The sequence below is a fragment of the Cheilinus undulatus genome, linkage group 12 (assembly GCF_018320785.1).
Source record: "Cheilinus undulatus linkage group 12, ASM1832078v1, whole genome shotgun sequence".
Classification (NCBI taxonomy): Eukaryota; Metazoa; Chordata; class Actinopteri; order Labriformes; family Labridae; genus Cheilinus; species Cheilinus undulatus.
The window spans coordinates 21,567,102-21,589,191 of record NC_054876.1 but is presented as its reverse complement, the minus strand read 5'-3'; the positions used below and the strand labels follow the sequence as shown (position 1 = coordinate 21,589,191).

General features: G+C 38.4%; 2 protein-coding genes across 2 annotated transcripts; both read left to right on the top strand.

Annotated features, from left to right (window-relative positions):
* The first annotated feature begins 1,496 nt into the window (after nucleotides 1–1,496).
* camlg (calcium modulating ligand) lies at nucleotides 1,497–7,476 on the top strand. Its single transcript, XM_041802181.1, has 4 exons — nucleotides 1,497–1,807; nucleotides 4,143–4,606; nucleotides 4,941–5,006; nucleotides 6,585–7,476. The coding sequence occupies exons 1-4, from the start codon at nucleotides 1,657–1,659 to the stop codon at nucleotides 6,774–6,776; spliced, it is 873 nt and encodes a 290-aa protein (XP_041658115.1). The 5' UTR covers nucleotides 1,497–1,656; the 3' UTR covers nucleotides 6,777–7,476.
* A 2,375-nt stretch (nucleotides 7,477–9,851) lies between these two features.
* Nucleotides 9,852–21,947, top strand: ddx46 (DEAD (Asp-Glu-Ala-Asp) box polypeptide 46). The gene is made up of 23 exons (XM_041801819.1): nucleotides 9,852–9,992; nucleotides 10,230–10,394; nucleotides 10,625–10,747; nucleotides 11,162–11,249; nucleotides 11,344–11,512; nucleotides 11,720–11,958; nucleotides 12,260–12,370; nucleotides 12,506–12,671; nucleotides 13,689–13,809; nucleotides 14,502–14,677; nucleotides 15,021–15,142; nucleotides 15,822–15,900; nucleotides 16,964–17,046; nucleotides 17,253–17,417; nucleotides 17,602–17,764; nucleotides 18,241–18,434; nucleotides 18,553–18,690; nucleotides 19,010–19,159; nucleotides 19,328–19,555; nucleotides 20,186–20,404; nucleotides 20,938–21,082; nucleotides 21,207–21,280; nucleotides 21,470–21,947. The coding sequence occupies exons 1-23, from the start codon at nucleotides 9,976–9,978 to the stop codon at nucleotides 21,515–21,517; spliced, it is 3,183 nt and encodes a 1,060-aa protein (XP_041657753.1). The 5' UTR covers nucleotides 9,852–9,975; the 3' UTR covers nucleotides 21,518–21,947.
* Nucleotides 21,948–22,090: the final 143 nt, after the last annotated feature.

Sequence of the window (22,090 nt, the reverse complement as noted above, 5' to 3'; positions counted from 1 at the left end):
AGACATAGTCTGTTAGACATAGTATTGCTGCTATGCATTTTTACCAGTCTATTTTGTGGGAGTCGTGATCATGACTGGTTTGAATGTGTTTTTAGTAACACTGATTTCTTCCTTAATTGTTCCCAACCTTGGGATACAGATGCTCATAAGGTACTACAAGATGAATCACAGTTACCTTTGAAAAAAAAAAAAAAAAACAGCAGGCAGTGTGAGTGGAAAGCATAAACCAGACTGCTTGGTTGAAATGACAGTTAATGTGGGCTGGCCACACCAACAACCACACCCACACTCATGTCACAATAGATATCCTCTGTAGATGAGTCAGGTGAACTTGACCAAAAAAAAAACAGCTCTCCTCAAAGCCTTCATCTAAGAAATAACACCCACTCCAAGATGTCTAGTGATATCAAACACCTTGTCATCTGCTCACAGCCTAATGAGAGAGAATTTCTGCCATCAGTACCACCTTGACTCAGGTGTAATCAATCTCACCTTCCCTGCACTAGACTAAGCATGACAAAACCCACACAGGTGTTGTTAATTACAATGGCTGATTTGACCAGAACAGTTTGAAAATATGTTATAGTGAGAATATAAACTTAGCACAAAAGGTAAGGAAATTTGTATTTGGTAGATTGGTGCTACATTTGTAAGGAACATGCATTTATGGGATGAGCAGCAGAGTTAAGTATGCGGGTTGCACCCCTGAAAAATTTGCCTAATCTTCTCCACAAGTGCCAAAACGTTTATTCTATCTCTGACTCTTGTTTTTAGCCTCTGGTACCCCCAGGTGCTGACGTCAGCTGTCTCCTACAGATTTGCAGTCAAGGTTTGCGGGACGATATGGCTCGAAGGCTCTCGGCACAGCCAGTCTCCAGTCTCATAGGGCTGCCATGACTGCCCTTCAAAACACAAATTTCCTTAATTTTTGTGCTATGTTTATCATGTAAAAAATTCTAAGGACGAATAGAAATGATAACCAGTGAATTAGTCCTCCTACCAAAACAGATTCCACAATATTAACATGGTTGTGGAGCTATCAGTCAAACTTTTTCACACCTTCACAATCCTGAGGAGAGGTCCAATCAGTCTTAATCCCTACCTGTGTGGGTGTGCGAGGCTGTAAAGAAAAGGGAAAAAACGTTCCCTTCTTAGAATTAAGACCAACATAAAACAATAACACAGTGTATGTACGTGTTTTATTTTAGTATTAACTATAAAATGGCTGATTTATAGTAATTAGCCTAGTAACCTTTACGTTGAGCAGATATTACAATGAGTTAATCCTCCTCTTGAAATTAACAAAGAAAATGCAATACTTAGCATCTAAGACAGTAGCCTTCACGATCATTTGCCTTCTTTATTTATTCTTTAAAAAATCTATATTTAAATGAAGGCTGTACATTTTGAATTTGTTTTATGCAAGTCAGCGTCGAGGGCTGAAACCACAGATAAGCGTACGTATCCATATCTATGGGGCAAACGCCATCCTCCTTTGACGTCATCATCGCGCGCCCTTATCTCAGACAACGCTCAGTCATGTTTATCGTTTAATTCAGTGGGCAGTGGCTTTTGTTTTATCGACGGCGTGCTTTTGAACCGCTTATATTTATGAACCTTGAAATTCATTGGCAGTAAACACCTTCTTATTTCAACATGGAGCCTGGAGAGGCTAACGAGGAGAAGTCAGCGTCTCTGTCAGCGGCGCAGAGGAGAGCAGAGATCCGGAGGAGAAAGCTGCTGATGAATTCAGAGGACCGTATGAACAGGATAGTGGGCTTCACCAAAAACGAGCCTGAAAATAACGGTATAGTATGAAAGGAAGCTGCTGTTAACAACACAGCGATGTGGAAACATCGTCACTGTCATCCTGTACACCTTAATGTTGTTGAGCTGCAGTCAGCTAATTTCCTTTATCTGCAGATATGATCATCATTCAAGTGTTAATTTTCTCCATTAATTCATACACAGACGAAGTCAGACAGACGAATGACAAATAAGCCCATCAATATATAACTATTTTGATGGTCAATTTACCATTTAAAGCTCCTACAGTGAGTTTTAACATGACAATGAAACACATTTAGACTGATAGATGTGTTTTTAAGTGATCTACAACAGCAAACGAGGCCTTCTAAGTTATTTTTATAATAACTGTTGATTTTTTATTTCATTCATTTATAATGTCTTCTTAATCCACTGTTTTCTTGTAGGGGTCAAATTATGAAATTGACAGCCTTTAAAAAAAATCCACATGAAATGTGTATTTTGAGAAGCAGGTTAGATATTTAACATAAACAAAGATGTGATACTTTGGCAGAAAAACTACGTCTGCACATACAGAGAAAAAAAGGATTGCTTTGTCCACTGGGGACACCAAAATCAAGATAACCTAAACATTTCTCACAGTAGCTTTAAGTTATTCTTCCAGTAAAAAAATGAATATATATGTGCATCTCGAAAAAGTAGAATATCATGAGAAAGTTCATTTTGTTCCTGAGATTTAATTCAAGAAGTGAAACTTCTATTTATTCAAGTTACATCTAATATAGAGTGAAATCCACTATCTCAAAATTTATGAATATCACAAAACACCAGTCCAGTAAAGGATTTATAGTACAGGGATATTGACCTTCTGGAAAATGATGCTTATTCATGCATTCAGTGATTTTTTGAAGCTCCTTTTTCATAAATTACTGCATTTTGCAACATGAGGCAGTCAGTCTGTGGCACTGCTGGTGTGTTATGAAGCCCAGGTTGCTTTGATAGCAGCCTTCAGCTCATCTGCATTGTTGAGTCTGGTGCCTTTTATCTTCCTGACATTACCCCAGAGATTCTCTTCAGGATCAAGGTCAGGCGAGTCATTGTTACACCAGCAAACCAGTTTCCGAAGCTCCATGATGCTTCTCAGCAGATGGAAGCATGAGGTGTTCTAAAATCTCCTGGTAGATGGCTGACAGTGACTAGACTGTATGGAGCACAACAGATCAAAACCATCAGATAACATGACACCGTAACCATCACTGACTGTGAAGACTGAAAAAACTGAACTTCAATCGCCTTAGATTTTGTGCCTCTTAGACCTTCCTCTAGACTCTGGGGCTTTGATTTTGAAATCAAATTCAAAATTTTTCTTTCATCTGAAAACAGGACTTTGGACAACTGAGTCCATTTCTTTTTTCTCCTTAGCCCAGGTGAGAAGCATATAACATTGTTTGTGGCTCAGGATTGGCTTGACACAAAGAACATGAAACTCGTAGTCCATTTCATAGACCCATGTGTGTGTGGTGGCTCAGTCTACTCTTTTTGAAGTTCTCCTAAGTTCTTGAATCTATTTTGTTTGGCAGTCCTCTGAAGACTGGACTCGTCACTGTTGTTTTTCTTTTCCAATCAACTTTCCATAAATATTTTACTTTGATACAGCCTCTGAGAACAGCCTGTCCTTTCAGTAATGACTGTGACTTACCCTCCTTATAGAGGATGACAGTGATTGTCTTCTGGACATTTGTCAAGTCAGCTAGTCCTCCTCTGTGATTGTGGTTGTGTGAACTGAACCAGAGTGAGATAATGAAAGCCCAGGAAGCCTTTGCAAATTGGACTTTTCCACAATATTCTAATATTTTTGAAATTGTGGATTTTTTTTGTTTGTTTTGTGAGCTGTTAGCTGTAATCATAAGGATTAAAACTAAAAAGTCTTTTAATATATTTTACTTTGTATGAGATGAATCTAGAATAAAAGGAAATGTTACTTTCTAATTTTTCTAGATGCAGCTGTATACAGTATACACCATATACATGGATGAAACATCTGTAATGTAATCATCATAAATACTTTTCTTTTTCCTTATTTTCTTTATTAGTATGTTAAATATATTTGGAGCTTGATCAGGCTTCCTAAGTAAAATAGAAAACAAATGCCATCCCCTTGCCTGAGGCTCTTTTATAAAACAACAAATCTTTAAAAGTGGACTTTAATTATACTTTTAGAGAAGGTGCAGATCAATTTAAGCCATCTTTGACTGAGCAAAAATATACAAAAAAGGTCTTTGATGTTTTTGTTATGAAAGAATATGAATAACTAAAAGGAAGCTTCAGCAGCGTTTTAATGTGATGTTACTTTTGTTTTTGCTGCTTACATCCAGCTGCAACGTCTCGGCGTCCCACAGAACCCCGTTTCCACCTGGATCTCGACAGGACAGAGCCCTGGTCCTCATCCTCATCCTCCCCGAAACCATCTCCCTTCCTGCCAGAAGTTTCAGGGGCCGGCAGCCGTTCCCACAGCGCCACTCCAGAGAGAAGGGGCTCCCCCCTGCTGGGCTGCGGCGAGCCGCACATGAGCTCCTTGGAAGACGACATTGGCGGGCTCCGACAGAGACCAAGGGGGGAGCGGGCATCAGACGACCTCAGCAACTCCCCTCGTCGAGGCCTTCAAAAGTACCTGTCTCGTTTTGATGATGCTATGAAACTGAGGGGTCAGTTGGCCAATGAGAAGCCGACCCAGGATGGGGGGTCTGACTCTGAGGAGTTTGATCCTTTCAGAGTCTTCAGGCTCGTTGGCAGCATCCTCCTTGCCGTTTTTGTCAGAGTTTTTGTCTGCAAGTATCTGGTGAGTTGGTGTGAGAACTCGTTCATGGAAATAGGATAGTTGTTTCACGTTTTTTTAGATAGTAATTAATTTATGCCCTCTTCTCCTGATGTGCAAGATTATCAACAAAATAATCGTAAACATGGAGTAGGCATTTAAAAAAGAAAATTACACAGCATGAAGCATGTAGTCATTACATGAAAGTAAGAAGTCATCTCTTTCATGTGGTTGTACAAAAACACAACATGTCGTGCTTTTCTAATGTTTTTTCTAATGTCACAACACTGATTAAATATCATTTTACTGCTAGAAATATGAAATTATTGTGGTAATTTGCCTCTCTTCTTTTTTTAAGTCAATATTTGCTCCATTCCTGACCCTTGAACTGGCCTACATGGGGTTATCCAAATACTTTCCAAAGGTGAGTTTGCAATCCATTTTTAGCATCTGTTCCCAGTTGTTTTAAAAATTGATTTATCATGTGGAAAGCAGTATTTCAGCCACAATTAAAAATGTAATATCATGCAGAGGTACTGCAGGTGTCAGTGACATCTTTGGTTTAGATCAAGGTTTAGTCAGATTTCCATTGTTACGGTTAGTTAATGTTCCACTTTTGGTATTTTTTTCTGTTTTTGAATCAGTTATAGCTTCAAGTGCTTTACAGGGGAGCCAAGAAGCAAATAACATAAGGTAGATTGGGACAAAATATATTTTATATTTTATACAGTGCCTGTAATAAGTATTCACCCCCTTGTATGTTTTACCCTTTATGTACTTCATAAATTATTCATGTTCAATATATTTTGGCTTTTTTGACCAAAACTTGGATTGAGGTCTGTGATCTGGTCACTCCACGACATTCACCTTGTTGTCTTTAAACCATTTCTTTGCAGCTGGAAAATAAATCTCCTTCCAAACTGTATTTCTCTTGCAGACTGAATGAGATTGTTCTCCAGGATTTTCCTGTATTTTGCTGCATTTATTTTTCCTTCTACTGTCACAAGCCTTCCAGGGCTGAGAAGCATAGAAGCATCTCCACAGCATGATGCTGCCACCACCATGTTTCACAATGGAGATGGTGTGTTTGTGGTGATATGCAGTGTTTGGTGCTGGTTAAACAAAGTGTAAAAAAAACACAATTTTAGTCTCATCAGACCAAAGAACTTTCTTCTAGTTGACCATGGAGTCTCATGCATGCCTTTTGGCAAACTCTAGTCGAGATTTATTCCGAGTTTTCTTCAACAGTGGCTTTCTTCTCCTATAAAGCTTTGACTAGTGAAGAGCCCAGGCAACACTCGTTGTATGCGGCGTTTCTAGCATCCCAGCTGCTGAAGCTTGTAACTCCTTCAGAGTAGTCATAGGTGTCCTAGTGGTCTCTCTCACTAGTCTCCTTCTTGCACAGTCACTCAGATTGTGAGGACAGTCTTATCTAGGCAGATTCACACATGTACCATATTCCTTCCATTTCTTGATGATAGCCATAACTAAACTCCAGGGGACGTTCAGTGCCTTGGAGTTTTTTTGTATCCATTCCCTGACTTATACTTTTCAGTAGCCTTTACTCTGAGTTGCTTGGAGTGTTCGTTTGTCTTCATGGTGTAATGGTAGCCAGGAATACTTTTAACCAGTGACTCAATCTCCCAGACACAGGTGTCTTTATACTACAATCCCTTGAGACACATTCATGTGTCACCACACTCACATGAACCCCATTACACTAACTGTGAGACTTAGCACTAATTGGCTGGATCTCTGTTGATTTAGGCCAGTCACTTTTTGTCAAAAAAGCCTTATTCTATTGACCATGATTTATTTATGAAACCAGTAAAAGGATAAAACATCTAAGGGGCTGAATACTTTTTATAGGCACTGTATGGATTTAGATTGATAATTGAAAGCCAGAATGAATAAATAATTTTTACATTTGATTTTACATAAGTGATGTAAGGGCTATCATGAGTTGCAGTTTTCCATCACAGTTGTTCTCTTGGATCTGCAGGTGGAGAAGAAGGCTCAGACCACAGTGCTGACCGCTGCCCTGCTGCTGTCTGGCATCCCTGCTGAGGTCATAAACCGCTCCATGGACACCTACAGGAGGATGGGAGACGTCTTTGCTGACCTCTGCGTTTACTTCTTCACCTTTATACTATCACATGAGATCCTGCTTCTCATCGGCTCAGAGACTCCCTGATAGACCAGAAGGACCTCAAAAGCTCGGCCTCCTCTTAATTTTCTATCCCTCCCTTTGTCTCCTGCAGCAACAAGGCATGGTCATTCACGTTGGCTGATGTGTGCTTGTTGTCGACCGTCTGAATCCTTTCTGCCTTCTGATCAGAGCTGTGGGTCGAGTGCTCTTTAATCCTGATTCTGATGAGGCCACATTAAGTGTGGTTGTGAACAGAGAATCCAGTTTGTTACAGATTTCAAGTTCATTTTTGTCAGACTGACCAAAACAGGCATATTTGTGTTTGTGCAACAAATGTGTTATTTCTCATGTTAGGGGCTATTTATTTGTCACATTTAGCATAGAAAATAACAAGTGTCGCATACAAGAGTGGGCAACAGTACATTTCTCACCCCTTCTAAATAGATAAGCAACTGACAGAGAAAATCTATCAGGACATGATGAAAACAAGTTAGTGCAGTTAGTCACAAGCTAATATTAGCATCCTAGAAATGCCTGCTAGTAGTATTTTATATTCTTAGTGGGTTTTAATTCATGATTCAAATGACAGATATGTTACTAATTCTTTAACAGTTTACTTAAATTTTTCTGTTTTATTCTGTAACACTATTAGTTTGTAATGTTAGCTATGAATGGTTGGATGCTAATGTTAGCTGTAATCTAACAGCGTCTAATAAATAAATAAGTTGTTTAATTTAAAATGTAATCAGATGCCTGTGTGGATTTTTAATATGCCTTGTTTTCAGTTGAAGACAAATTTGGAGGAGGTGAAAAAATGACCTGTCAGCCTTGCTTTGGTCATATTGTTGCAGCCTTAAAATAGCAGTTTAACACTATGGTTGTTTGTGTTAGGTTAGTGCTAAAATATATGTCAGACAGAAACTATACACACAGCAGCTAAATAGAGCTGAGGTCCCTGTGCTTTTTCTCTTTTGATAAAGCTTGTCTGACTTAGCAGCAGAGGAAAGTGTTGAAGGAAATGAGGAAGGATCAATACCTGAGGAGCTTGAACTCTCCCTTTAATGATAGATATGAGCATTTGCATGATTGTGCTTCCCAACTTCTGTTGCTATCTTGTGAGCACATCTTTATTGTTGATAAGATCTTTTTATTTAAGCTGTGATCAAAAAAAGCATTTAGCCCTGAATGTGGAGTGTATTGCTTTGCACAGCAAAGAGCTGAAAAACGCAGCTAACTTCATAGAGTATTTTTTACATGATGAAATAACTGATTGACTGGATTGTTGGGTTAAACTGGAATGTCACTGCAAATCAGTATGAGGCAGTGGGAGTTTGTACACTTCTCTGTGATAAGTAATTCTAGTGTCCTGCTATACTTTTCTCAAGCCTTGACCATACATAAACTCTATTTCTGTGTTGTAAAGTCCTCTCTCCATACTATAATTGCTATCAAAATTAATTTATTATCTGTGAATAATGTTTTTTCTTGTACATGAATTGGTGTGGTTTATCCTACAACTTGTCTGACCTACTTGATTGTGTTTTTAACCATGTTTACAGAATGCCTGTTTGTAATGGCTCCTAAGGTACCTTACATATTTTAACTTGAGTATAAAAACTGAGTGTTGACATAATATAAACAGTTTCTGCTTTGAAACATACATAGGACTTAATGAGCTGACAATTCATACCAAATAAAAACTACTCATGGGTAAATTCTTCCCTTTTTGCCTCTCAGTTTCAGTGCATTGGTTTTGTTTCTTCTTTAACACAGTCAGTACATTAGAAGAAAAACTTATTTTCTTGTGACAAAAAGCTTGAGCATCATTATGGAAGGCTTTAGATATCCAGATAATTATTTGACTGGTTTTTAAGTTGTTTTCACTGCCATTGTTGAAGTCAGTTTGTGAGTACAATGGAGAAAACACTTAAGCTACTCATGTACTTAAAGGGTCCAGTCTTTGATATTGTAACTGTTTCTAGGGCTTGATGTTAATACCCACCAAATGTGGGTAGATTTCAGATGTGGCGGGTACCTAAAGTGACTCCAGCTAGCCACTTTGGCAGCTTCAGTTCATCAGTGTCAGCTTATGCTTCACTCCAACTGTGCTTTGCTGGTTGCATCAGTGTTCTTGATTTAGATGCTTGTTGCAATAAGGCTGATTAAAACATAAAAGGGGCAAATCTTCCCTAAAATATAAATGCTGAGTGGCTCAGTCTCGTGCGTCTTTACGCAGAGACACAACAGCTTTAATGCTGAAGAAATAGCTCACTACCATTCTTTCTCTTTTTCTCACTTTCTCCCTCCTTGGTGGACTGAAGCATGTTAAAAATCATCTAATTGATATTCCCTTGATGTTTTTTGTTGATGGAGGGAGACCTAAATGATAAAATGACAGAATATGAGTTTATTATCAAAACGTTATTGTAGAAACTTGAGACGTCACATTGTAGAAAAAAAATGCAATCAATACTATTGATAAGTATTATCTGAGATTTTAATTAATATTCACCAAGGCAGAGAGTTATGGAGGCAGATTATATTAATGTTTAAAACATCCTCAGGAAATAAGGAGACTTCAGCTGAGGAGGCAGTAACTTGTTGTGTTTGAGTGATATGATTTATTACAGTAACAACAAATGATTACATTAAATCATTAAATAAACAGCTCTTTGAATATTTTCTAAATAACTTAATTAGCATAAACTTTATTTCCATGAAAAAAAAACATTTAAACAGTAATTTGTTTTTTTGCAAAAAAAAAAAAAAAAGTATGATGCTTTAAAGAAAGAAAGTTGGTGTCAGACAAAGAAAGAAATGAACTGGATATTTTAACCTGCTTTGAACATTATCAACAATAAATTTTAATGTCACAGTCAACCTTAAGAACATAAAACATCATTTCTTATATCAAAACTGTGGCTAGTGAAAATCCAGAGTGGGTAGTGACTACAGAAAATTAATAGCCACAGTGGCTAATGACCAAAACAGTTATGTCAATCCCTGACTATTTCTCATTTTTATGTGCACAATAGGATTTCATCGGGGCTTCAATAATTCTATCCACAGGCTGCCTTTTTGACCTCCCACCACGGGATGGCGCGCTGCGCTGTTTCCCATCTGAAATGAGCCGGCGCACTTAAAGTGCGTAAGGTCGAAACGAGAAACAGCCGTTTATCTCCAAGTAGTACTGCTCCTAACTAACTTTATTTAAATTGTGAGAGACTTAACCTCGTAGGCAGCGATGGGACGCGAGTCAAGGTATTTACGAATAATCAAGCTTTTTTATGTTTCCTTTTATCGTCGGTAAAATCGGCTTTGAATCGTGACTGCTAAATGTGCTAATTTATTAGCATGCGTGCTACAGTATCTCAATGTTGAATAAGAGTAGTTAGTATGTCATAACGTGGTGGTCCAATGTGAATAAAAGTTTTATATGTCATTTTCTATAAAGGGCAAATTTTATACAATGTAATATTTATGCTGATTTATCTTCAGACACTACAGGAAACGCTCAGCCTCTCGTGGACGGTCAGGTAGCCGGTCAAAGAGTCGCTCCCCGGACAAACGATCCAAGAAAGACGACCGGGACCGGAGCAGGAGGGAGCGCTCCCGGAGCCGAGAGCGACGCAGGTCCCGGTCCAGAGAGAGAAAACGAGCCAGGTGGGTAGTTACGTTATTTCGGTGATGGGTGGCTCTGTAGTTTCTGGAGTGGTTTAAGCACCTCAGTGTTGTATCTGAGTAAAAAACACAACTTCGGTCATTGCTAGAGATCATTTAAGATCAAGCCTTTGAAAAGTGTGGACGTTATCGTCCTAAATGTTACTACCTTCTGGTTTGCCTTTCTCTCATCTGATGTATTTTCATGCCATACACTTGCCTTAAATGTCAAGGCGCTCCAGAAGCAGAGACAGGAGGAGGTCCAGAAGCCGAGAGAGGAGGAGGTCGGGCAGCAGGAGTCGAGCCAGGAGGTCCAGATCTGGAAGCCCCAGCAAGAGCAGGAGGCCAGATGAAAAGTGAGATTTATTTGAAAATTATGGTAAACTAGAATTATCAAGAATGAATGCCAGACTTATGCATCTTTATTGTTCATAATCATTTATCTGCAGAGTTTGATACACAGTGAGACAAACGAAGGTACATTAGTCTGATTGGAGATTTTTTTTTTCTGTCATGGGCATTGAAGGAATCCTTCAAAGAGCAACATTTAAGTGATTTTTATAATAAATATTTAGTTTGCTACAAAATTCTAGCAAAAAGGACTGTCTCACTCAAATGTTAAATTTGGGTTGAAGATGTTTTTTTTGTCACGAGGTGCACAGTCTTTCAAATATTTTGCATTGAGTGTTCTCAGAACGGTTCATAATTAAGAAAATAATTTCATCATGCTGATTTTTTTCCTGTTCTTGTTATTTTTGTCTTCTGTTCAGGTCAAGAAGCAAAGAGAAGGACACCATTGATCCTTTATCTGACAAGAAAAAGATTAAAGAAGAGAAAGAGGATGAAAAAGTTGAGGATGTAAGTTCTGTTCAGTTATTTCCTGCAAATCCCAAGACTTCAACATGTTTAAGATGTAGAAATATCTCCACACATCTGCTCTGTGTTAATGCAGCAAGACTTTGACCAGAACAAGCTGGAAGAGGAGATGAGGAAGAGAAAGGAGCGTGTGGAGAAATGGAGGGAGGAGCAGAGGAAGAAGGCCATCGAAAACATCGGTGAAATCAAGAAAGAACTGGAGGAGATGAAGCAGGGCAAGAAGTGGAGCCTGGAGGATGATGATGGTGAGAAAGTACTGTTTAAATGCTGCTTTGAGGTCATTTTGAATATGCTTAACAACCGTGGAAAAGTAATGTCTTTATTATGGAGCTGTATCCAAGAAATGTCTGTTGATATAACATTATTCAAATCAAATTTTAGTAAATTAATCAATTTTTCATTGCTGATACATTACTTATGTTGTGCACTCAACAAATGACGTTTTATTTCAGATGATGATGAAGATGTTTCAGCCCCAATGGAAGCTGATGATGATGAAGACGGGGAAGGGAAGGGTGAGAAGAAGGATAAGGACACAAAAGAGGAGAAGATGGATGAGGGAGAGAAGGAGGAGACTCCCCTGCAGCAACAAGCTGAAGAGGATGATGTGGATCCTTTGGATGCCTACATGGAGGAGGTGAAACAGGAGGTGAAGAAGTTCAATATGGGAGGTGTGAAAGGAAATGATAAGGTGAGTGTGAGGGCAAAATGTAACTGATGTTAATTTTATAATAATGGCAGCTAATGAAGCATTATTTTTTTTTTAAATGTTTATCACTTGAAGCCTCAAGTTTTTGCTGCCCGTTCTGGGGACTTCAAAATATATTTAAAGTCTTTTTTTTTTTTTACTGTTTGCATCAGAGCAGGCTGTTAATCTCCATCCTAGCTCTTAAAAAAGTGGAATCTGATTGTCCTACATCACTTGTCAAAGGCTTTTTGTTTAAATGCCTTCTTAATGGATTTTTTTCTCTGCTATTGTCAAAATGAAACAGAAAGGAGCAATGTCTGTAACCAAAGTGGTCACAGTTGTCAAAACGAAGAAAGGACCTCACACCCACAAGAAAAAGGGGGAGCTAATGGAGAACGACCAGGATGCTATGGAAGTGAGTTCCTATTTTTTTTTTCTTCTACTCTGATGGTGTTCCTGTTTACAAGTCAAAATATTCTGCAGTTTCTTTTCTTTCGTCAACGTTTCTTTTTAAGCAAAACACTGCTAACCATCCAAATGTATTTGACAGTACTCGTCAGAAGAGGAGGAGGTGGATCTGCAGACAGCACTGACCGGCTTTCAGACCAAACAGAGGAAGATCCTGGAGCCTGTTGACCATGGCAAGATTCAGTACGAGTCGTATCGCAAAAACTTCTATGTGGAGGTCCCTGAACTAGCCAGGATGTCTCAGGAGGGTCAGTAAACTAAACTCATGGAGATGAGATTTTAGTTTTTCTATTAAGACTCACAGGGGTGAGAGAGAGCATAATCCCACCCCCATACAGTCATGATTTGAACTGGAAGGCAGCACTAAAAACTTTAATTGTAAAAATGTAACTTTTGCACATGTCTATGTACAGTGTTTATCCTCTGGGTTAATAATTTATTTAATTTAATTGACTGGGTTTGAAGTCACAACATCTTGGCATTAACATTAATTTAAGTGAAATGCTTTCTGTTTGGCCATTTTTTACAGGATGGTCATCCTTTTGAGCAGATATGTCATTTTAGCGTATTTGAGGATTTTCTGATTATTTTTTCCATCTATGACTCGGTATTCCTGCAGAGCCTTTAAAAGTTGAATGTTTTGAATTTTGGGCCATAAAAAGTTCTAAAGTCTTATTTTTAATAAGTAGAGCTCTGAAATGTTAGTAGGCACTATGAATTAGATGTATCTTTATCCAATCTTTGTTTTCTAGCTACATTTATTCAATTTTAATTATTCTTTTTTGAGTATGCTTGTTGTATATGTTATGCTTAATATCAATTTTGTATAAATTGCTAGAAAAGATACATCAAATGTATAAGAAATCATCAAATTTAGGTGTTTATGACCAAAAAAATCTCATCAATTGACATTTCATTTACAGTGAATAACAACAGATAATTCAGCTCTGTCCAATGTGTGAAGAAATCTCACATGACTTTAATTTTTGACTGTTTGCCACATGAAATTTGATATTAATGTTTCTCAGTGTAATTGTAAAATGTTCTAAAGAAGTCTTAAATTTGATTCTTAATAGTGTGTAGGAACACTGAAGACTACAATAATTAGTTATTATGGTGCAAAAATGACATATTGCCAGCAGTTCAAACTGGTATTTTTCTTTATTGACATGGGAAGAAAAATAATAAGCTGTCTTGTAAAATTAAAAATATTTATTTTGATCTAGACTAACATCTCTTTGTTTTGCTGGTTTGAATTAATACAGATGTGAATGCGTACAGACTGGAACTGGAAGGCATCACTGTCAAAGGGAAAGGCTGTCCCAAACCCATCAAGACCTGGGTGCAGTGTGGCGTCTCCATGAAGATCCTCAATGCTCTGAAAAAGTGAGTCTGACTGCTGCTAAGATAGACATGGAAACATTTTGAGGACAGTCAATTTTTGTAGAGAGATTCAGTTCAGTTTTCTAGTGAATACAACTGCTGCTCCAGGTGATGCAAAATGATTAACATGTCTGAGATTAAACAGGATGAAAAATAGAAGATAACATAACGTTAAAAAATCATAACCTGCTTTTTGACTAGACTGCCCTTCAAAAACTTCCAGCATTTTCCCTTGATGCAATAATGATAATAAAAATCTTTATGAAGTAGCACGTTACCTACTTAATACAAACCATAATCACACTTGCACACCTGGGTTAGTTGCATATGTGAATACAAACAGGTTTTTACCCTGACTTACCCTGAACCCCTGCTAGCCCCCTGATAAAGTCACTTCCCCCACCCCTCCATTCACTGATAGGCAAACTACAGGAGAACCTCCTGCTTTGTGGGATGTGTGAATGAACAAATCAAGACATTTTTGGAAATTTCCAAATTTCACAAACTGATTAACCAAAACACATTCAAAGATAACAGAATAAGACAAAGATAAAATAAATAAATAAATGAAGAATTTTTTTTTTAAACTTCAAGAAGAAATTAAAAAGCAGAGACAGGTAAACCAGTAGGAAAAACTGTTTGTGATGTGTGTGGCCATCAATCAACCCTATCTGTGCTGATTTCCTTTCCCCCAGGCACAGCTATGAGAAGCCCACTCCCATCCAGGCCCAGGCTATCCCAGCCATCATGTCGGGCAGAGACCTCATTGGTATTGCTAAGACCGGCAGTGGGAAAACCATAGCCTTCCTGCTGCCCATGTTCAGACACATTATGGACCAGAGGCCCCTGGAGGAGTCTGAGGGACCCATTTGTAAGGAAACACAAAAAAATTCTCCTTTTTTAACACACTTCTTATAATTTGAACACTAAATCAAAAATCTACTATTTCTTTTATAAATGACATAGTTCTTGGCTCAAATTGGGCTAAACAAGGACTAAAATTAAACTCATTTTCTCAGTAGATTTTAAAACCTTCTGTCTGTTAGATTTAGAATACATTTTAAAACTGTAATCAGCAACTCTTAAAGTAATAAAAGTCAATCTAAACACAGTAATTGCTGAAAAATGCTTCTAGGCACACTATGAAAATGTGAGCGCTCAGAATTTTGAGTTTGTTAAAAGTTGTCCGTTCTCATCCTCCCCATCTTCAACAGCTGTAATCATGACTCCGACTAGAGAGCTGGCTCTGCAGATCACCAAGGAGTGTAAGAAGTTCTCTAAACCTCTGGGACTCAGGGTGGTGTGTGTTTATGGAGGCACGGGTATCAGCGAACAGGTAAACAAACATGAAGTGGTTCCCACGGCATTTTCCAAAGGGCTTTAAAAGGCTTGCACTGGTGTAAACATGACATTTTAAGTTAATCAAACACAGCAACAAAATAATCCACCAAACCATTTTCATGGTTCACTACAATCCTTGATAAACAATGTGACCAGAAAGTAAATTTAGTAATAGATCCATGCTGTTATATTTTATGGTGGTATTCACCCTTTTGTGGCAGTAAAGGCTATGAATCAGGAGGCAGCTAAGGGTTCATTGACCTGGACAAGGACACTTCAACATGTTGACTGCAGGAGCCAAAGCGAGAACCCCCAGTCCTCTGATTAGTGAACAACCTGCTCTGTCACTGAGCCACAGTTGTCCAAGTTGATTGGGAATAGGACTGTCAGTTTGATTTGAGCTGTTGGGTGCACAGTCGTAAATAAATAAGGGTACCCTTTACCTTAGTCGGTGCTCTATCTTCACTCTATAGGTCAACAGGTGCAGCTTGTTTAGCTTTTACTTGGAAAAGCAGCCTAAACCTGTTGGCCTTCTTGATCCAACTTTGGATTTTAACAAGAAAGGAGAATGTGACAAATCAAAATCCATCAATATATACTTTTTTGCCAACTAATTTCCTGCTGTTTTGAATACTGGTTGTTGCATTAAGTCTGATGTTGTGGTCGGTTCACAGATTGCTGAGCTGAAGAGAGGAGCTGAGATCATCGTGTGCACTCCTGGACGAATGATTGACATGTTGGGTGCCAACAGCGGTGAGTAGACCCACCCGCTCCTTGTCCTTATTGTTAGAGAATGCTTGAATGTTGAGAACGTAAGCCTTTTGTTGTTTACCTTGCATGGTATAAATGTAACAACATGATAAAGAGCATATTGAATCGAGTCAGTACCACTTACTAAACTGTCAACATTATTTGACCACCTTTGGGATCAGTCAAATCTACGAGACAGTGATGCGTTTCCTGAAGATCAGGGGAAGTTCAGGTAGGTAGACCTGGAGCCCCCTCTGTGGTTCTTCAAACTCCAGGCCAAAGACAATAAAAATGTGTGGTAAAATGTATATTATCAGGATCTGTAAGTTGCTATATTTAAAGGAATTGCCTGCATGCTCAAGCAGGGATCTGTGAGAGATGTTTTTGCTAGAAATAAAAGGCACAAAGGTACAGGAAAATAGCATTATGGTATCCAAAGCATTAAAAGCTCTCACATGTCATATCTCTTCTTTTTTCTTGATTATATTTAATGTGGAGCTTTTGTGTCTCTTGGAAAAATAAGTACCACAACAGAGATTGTGAACGTTTGAGCAAAAAAGAGGAAAAGCTGTACTTTTTTCCCACTTTAGTATTTCTTGGCTTATTTTCTTGTGCATTCTGTACAGATCTTATGAACAGTCACTATAATAGAAAGGGGATTTGATGTTTCCACACATGCGAGGTAATCTGTAATATGTTTCCCTTGTAGGTGAAAAGGCGCTTGGTCAGATAATGCTTGATGGGGCTCCATCTCTTGTATGTTATCTTGAGGCTGTTTTCTGACTTTTACAGGTCCCTCATGTCCCTGAGATGGTACGCAAGACCTGAGACAACAGAAAAAATCACTTCACATTATTAGAAATAATTGAATAAAACTCTGACCAACTAAAAGTTACTCTCAGAAGAAAGTTAGGAAGCCTTGCTTTGTTGTTGAGTAATGTCAAGTAGCCCTAAAATGTAGTCTGTGTTTAGTAGATATGTTTAATGTTCATGAAAAAGCTAGAGTGCATTTGTTAACTGAGTTGTCTTAACTGTTCTTCTCACACTCCTCTCTGTTGGTGTTTAGGTCGAGTCACCAACCTGCGCAGAGTCACGTATGTGGTGTTGGACGAAGCAGACAGGATGTTTGACATGGGCTTTGAGCCACAGGTAGGCGTCGCCCTGATTATTTATCAAATGATTCACGCTTTGACATCCTTTTATACCAACTACTGCAACTGTGGATGAAAGAAACCAGCTACATGTACTTTGATATCCTACCAAGTAAAGCAGAGAGACAAAACAGCAAGCTCAAATCTAAGATTAAGTCGACAAAAATTCACTAACCTCCAAGTGTTGTGCGCTTTTCCTACCAGGTGATGCGTATAGTGGACAATGTGCGTCCGGATCGTCAGACGGTCATGTTTTCAGCCACCTTTCCCCGAGCCATGGAAGCGCTGGCCCGTAGGATCCTGAACAAACCCATTGAGGTTCAGGTTGGAGGCCGCAGCGTCGTCTGCTCAGATGTGGAACAGCATGTGGTAAGTCACGTTTAGTTTTACTCCAACTCATTGTAAAGTGTACTGCAATTATTTAAGTGTTTTCATTGTAACTTGAACCCCAAAATGATTAATACTTGAACATCTGTGAGATTGTCCTCTTTTAAATCCTTCTTAGTTCTGCCAATATCAGACTTACTCACAGTCTCTTTGTTTGTCTCCTTAGTTGGTGATTGATGAGGACAAAAAGTTCCTGAAGCTGCTGGAGATCCTTGGTCACTACCAGGAGAAGGGTTCAGTCATCATCTTTGTGGACAAACAGGAGCATGCAGATGGACTGCTCAAAGACCTGATGAAGGCCTCATATCCCTGCATGTCACTCCATGGAGGTAAGGGCTTACATATTGATCACACAGATTAGATGATAACGAGGGAGACAGAGCTACATACAAGACATTTAGAAATAATTCAGACAGCCTTCACTTTTTTTCAGTTTTTTATGTTGCAGCCTGATGCTACTTTTGAAAAAATTAATCTTTATTCTGATTAATCTTAATTCATTACCCCATAATGACAAATTGAGAACAGATTATTTTTTAATTAAATAAAAACAATGCGTTTGATAAACTTTATTTTTTAGTTCATTTCCAGCAAATAGGGTCATGTGTCCTGTCATTTGGTCACGAGTTTGAATCTTTCAAGTAAAACTCTACCTAAAGATTAATGAGTAACAAAAACAATTCTCCATTAACTACTCAAATTCCTGCCTTGGCCCCAGCCCGTGTAGAAAGCCAAATGTGTCTGCTCTTTAACATAGTTGTGTTTCATGTTATGCCTTTCATATATTTCTTTCTGTGTTTTTTAGGAATTGATCAGTACGACAGAGACAGCATCATCAATGACTTCAAGAACGGAGCTTGTCGTCTGATGGTGGCCACCTCTGTGGCAGCCCGAGGCCTGGATGTCAAGCAGTTGATCCTGGTCGTCAACTACAGCTGTCCCAACCACTATGAGGACTACGTGCACAGAGCGGGACGTACCGGGCGAGCAGGCAACAAGGTCCTTAAAGCTGAAATGATGTTATTTAGTATCTTTTGCTGATAAGCTCTGTGTAAATTTCTTTTATCCTACAGAAACATATCTCTTTAGAATCTTGTTGTCTTGTTCTGTCTTCCAGGGCTATGCCTACACCTTCATCACAGAGGATCAGGTTCGTTACGCTGGTGATATTATCAAAGCCTTGGAGCTGTCCGGTGCTTCTGTCCCACCTGAGCTGGAGCAGCTTTGGGCCTCCTTTAAAGACCAGCAGAAAGCGGTAAGATGAGGGGAGGAAAATGTGAAAAATTTAACTCTCAGTTCAAGTTCTCAAGCAGTGACAGCAGGAGAGATTTGAAATATAAAAAATGTTGTACTCATAATTTTACAAATTGTAATGCCGGAAAGAGACAGTGTCTCCTGTCATAATGTTACCTTCTCAGTTTGTAACGGCCAGTTCAGCTTCTTTTCACCAACCCTATTTTTTATGTCCTTTACATACTTTAAGTTGTGAGTAAACTATTCTTGCACTGCTTTTGAAATAATCAATGTTATTGTTTTTTGTACCTTTTTTTTTATACCAAACTTTTATTTTGCAGGAAGGAAAAATAATTAAGAGCAGCAGTGGCTTCTCAGGAAAAGGCTTTAAGTTTGATGAGACGGAGCATGCTTTGGCCAATGAGAGAAAGAAGTTGCAGAAAGCTGCTCTTGGACTGCAGGACTCTGATGATGAGGATGGAGCTCTAGATGTGAGCTATGGTTAAATCTAATTACCATCATCAAATGATCAGTTTTTTGCTTCACTGAATGCTTTGTTTATTTTTTTTTAAATATTATTTCAAAAGTTAACCTCATGTCCTGCTCTCTTTTCAATAACTAATCATACTAATTCAGTGTAATCATTTCCTTGTCTTTAGATTGAGGAGCAAATCGAGAGCATGTTTAACTCCAAGAAGAGGGTGAAGGATTTGTCTGCACCTGGGGCGGCAGCAGGCACTCCAGGAGCTGTTGCTCCTGCAGCGACTGTTCCTGGAGGGCTCCCAGGACTTGGACCAACATCAGCTGGAAACATCCAGAAACTGGAGATGGCAAAGAGGCTGGCTCTCAAAATCAACGCTCAGAAGAACCTGGGTGCTGAAGCTCAGGTAGGTCAGATAACGATAAAATATGTACAGTAGGTGAGGAATGCCAGGAGGAAACAGTTGATCACTCAGGCATTATTCAAGAGGGGCTCAACACCTTGAGCTGAATATTATAGAGGTCTCATCCTATTCGAGACAAAAGAGCCTATAAAAACTAGATAAAGAACTACTTTTTAATTAGTCATGTCTCGTTCAAAAGAACAAAACTCCTGGAAGAAAGCCATTCCACGGCTCTCACTTTGAATCAGTGGCGGTCTTGTGTGGCTTCTTTGGGTTTTGGAGACCACATGAATAGTGACCACAGACCTCAACTCACCTTTATTCTGTTTCCACATATACCTAGAACCTGTTATTTAGTGAATTGTTTTTCTTAAAAAATGAAAAGATTACTTGAATTTTTCAGAAAGTTGTCAGTTGGATAATGCTATGTTTGCATGGCCTGGTATTCGACTTTTCAATAGTACTAAACTGAGAAATCAAACATGAGCAAATAGTCCAAGGTTTTGAATGAATCATACAATCTGACAAAAAGCTGAGTTTGATGCATTCTTAGGACCACTAAGTTCTTTCAAGACATCTGAATCTCTTTGAATGGCTCTCCCCCTGATGCTTCTTTTCTTTGGTTGCTTTCAGGATGTGATGCAGCAGGCCACCAATGCCATCCTGCGAGGTGGCACCATCATGACACCCTCTGTGTCAGCTAAGACCATCGCAGAGCAGCTGGCAGAGAAGATTAATGCCAAGCTGAACTACACACCAGTGGAGAAGCTGGAGGAGGAGCGGCAGGCGGCTGAGCAGTCTGAGACGGTCAAGAGATACGAAGAGGAACTGGAGATCAATGACTTTCCTCAGGTTGGCAGATCACTCTGATATTCACCACATTCCTGTTTTTGCTGTTTTTCTGTCGAGTGAGGTTAAGTGAGCAAGTCTCTGTCATATTTGACTTACCCGTCAGGGTGCACAGACAAGTCAAAATTGACATTTGTGGCTTTTTTATTTTAAATTAATCTTTTAGATATTGGTATTTTGTGAAAAGCAAGTCCATTAGACTGAATGATCCTGTTCAGTCTTTTTTTAAGCTTCTGAAAACATTGATAAAACATTTTAGTATTCTTTTGAACATTAACATCCATTACTGAAAGAAAAGGTATAGTTTTTAATATCAGTTGAATTGCAAAGAAATTATATTGACCTTTTTGCAGATGAGAAACAATTTTAGTGGTCACACAGTGGAAAACTGTATTGTAATATAATATTAAGAAGAACAACAGACATAATGCACAGAAGTTTTTTTTTCTTTTTAAATAAAACCCTTTAACATCTGATGGACAATAAAGCACAAACAAAAAGATATATAAGATATTTGTCATGACTGTTCTTTCCAGACTGCCAGGTGGAAGGTGACTTCTAAAGAAGCCCTGCAGAGGATCGGTGAATACTCTGAAGCTGCCATCACTATCAGAGGAACATATTTCCCTCCGGGCAAAGAGCCCAAAGAGGGAGAGCGCAAGATCTACCTGGCTATTGAAAGTATGCATCAGAAATGTTCTTTTTTTTACTACCCTTTGGCTTATTTTTCTCCCTAAATTAATTTTTAAAAATTGTCCTTGTGCTTTGTGAAATCATTATTAACTCTTTAAAACTATTGTTTTAGGTGCAAATGAATTGGCCGTTCAGAAAGCCAAAACTGAGATTACACGGCTGATCAAGGAAGAGCTCATCAGATTAGTAAGTATCTTCTGCAACTTCATACCCAAACTAATGTGACATAACCTTCTGTTATCAGGCATAAATGGGAGCCTGTTTATTTGTGGCACAAGATTTTTACAGCTGAAAAAATACTGCTTGGAAGAATTATTGCAGTAAATGTGATTGAAAATTGTTGCTTATTGTTTCATTTTCTCTTTTCTTTTCTAGCAAAATTCCTACCAGCCAACAAGCAAAGGCCGGTACAAAGTGTTGTAGAGGAGGAGGCAAGGTTCACTGGAGGAGTTTCTATCGCTCAACAGTTTCCTGTCATGTCTACATTTGCATCAAATTGGTTTAAGAATATTTTAGTCTATATTTTTTTATAATGTTCCCTTTAATTACACAAGTAAAGGCTCTTCTTTCCTTGGTATTTTCTGTGCATCACTTGACTTTCCTGTAATTTTATTCATATCTTTGAAATACCTTGACTTCCAGTGTCACTAAACCATCATGATTATACACTGAGCTATCCGCAACATGTTTTTAAATGTAAAATATTTTGTTTGATTTTTATTTTCTGGTAAGATTTTCATCCTGTGACATGTACAAGCAACTTGCCAACAGTTGTCTTTATGGAGAAAATCTTGAATTAATGGATGTTTTTACTTTTCCTCACAATAAAACAACATGTTGCTAAGGAAATGGACTTGATTTGTGAAGCTGTTTTATTAACAAATATGGAAGATAGTGTGTACCCTTAATGTTTAAATTATTCAACAGTTTTCGTTTGTATATTATTCATCAGTAGTGTTAAGCGCGGTTTGTGAAACCTGTAGTGTAAATCAAATA

Coding starts and splice junctions, on each gene's coding strand:
- camlg (XM_041802181.1), top strand. CDS start 1,657: ATGGAGCCTGGAGAGGCTAACGAGGAGAAGTCAGCGTCTCTGTCAGCG. Junction 1,808..4,142: donor AAACGAGCCTGAAAATAACG/GTATAGTATGAA, acceptor GCTTACATCCAG/CTGCAACGTCTCGGCGTCCC. Junction 5,007..6,584: donor TATCCAAATACTTTCCAAAG/GTGAGTTTGCAA, acceptor TTGGATCTGCAG/GTGGAGAAGAAGGCTCAGAC.
- ddx46 (XM_041801819.1), top strand. Junction 10,748..11,161: donor AGCAGGAGGCCAGATGAAAA/GTGAGATTTATT, acceptor TCTTCTGTTCAG/GTCAAGAAGCAAAGAGAAGG. Junction 19,556..20,185: donor ACCTGGGTGCTGAAGCTCAG/GTAGGTCAGATA, acceptor GGTTGCTTTCAG/GATGTGATGCAGCAGGCCAC.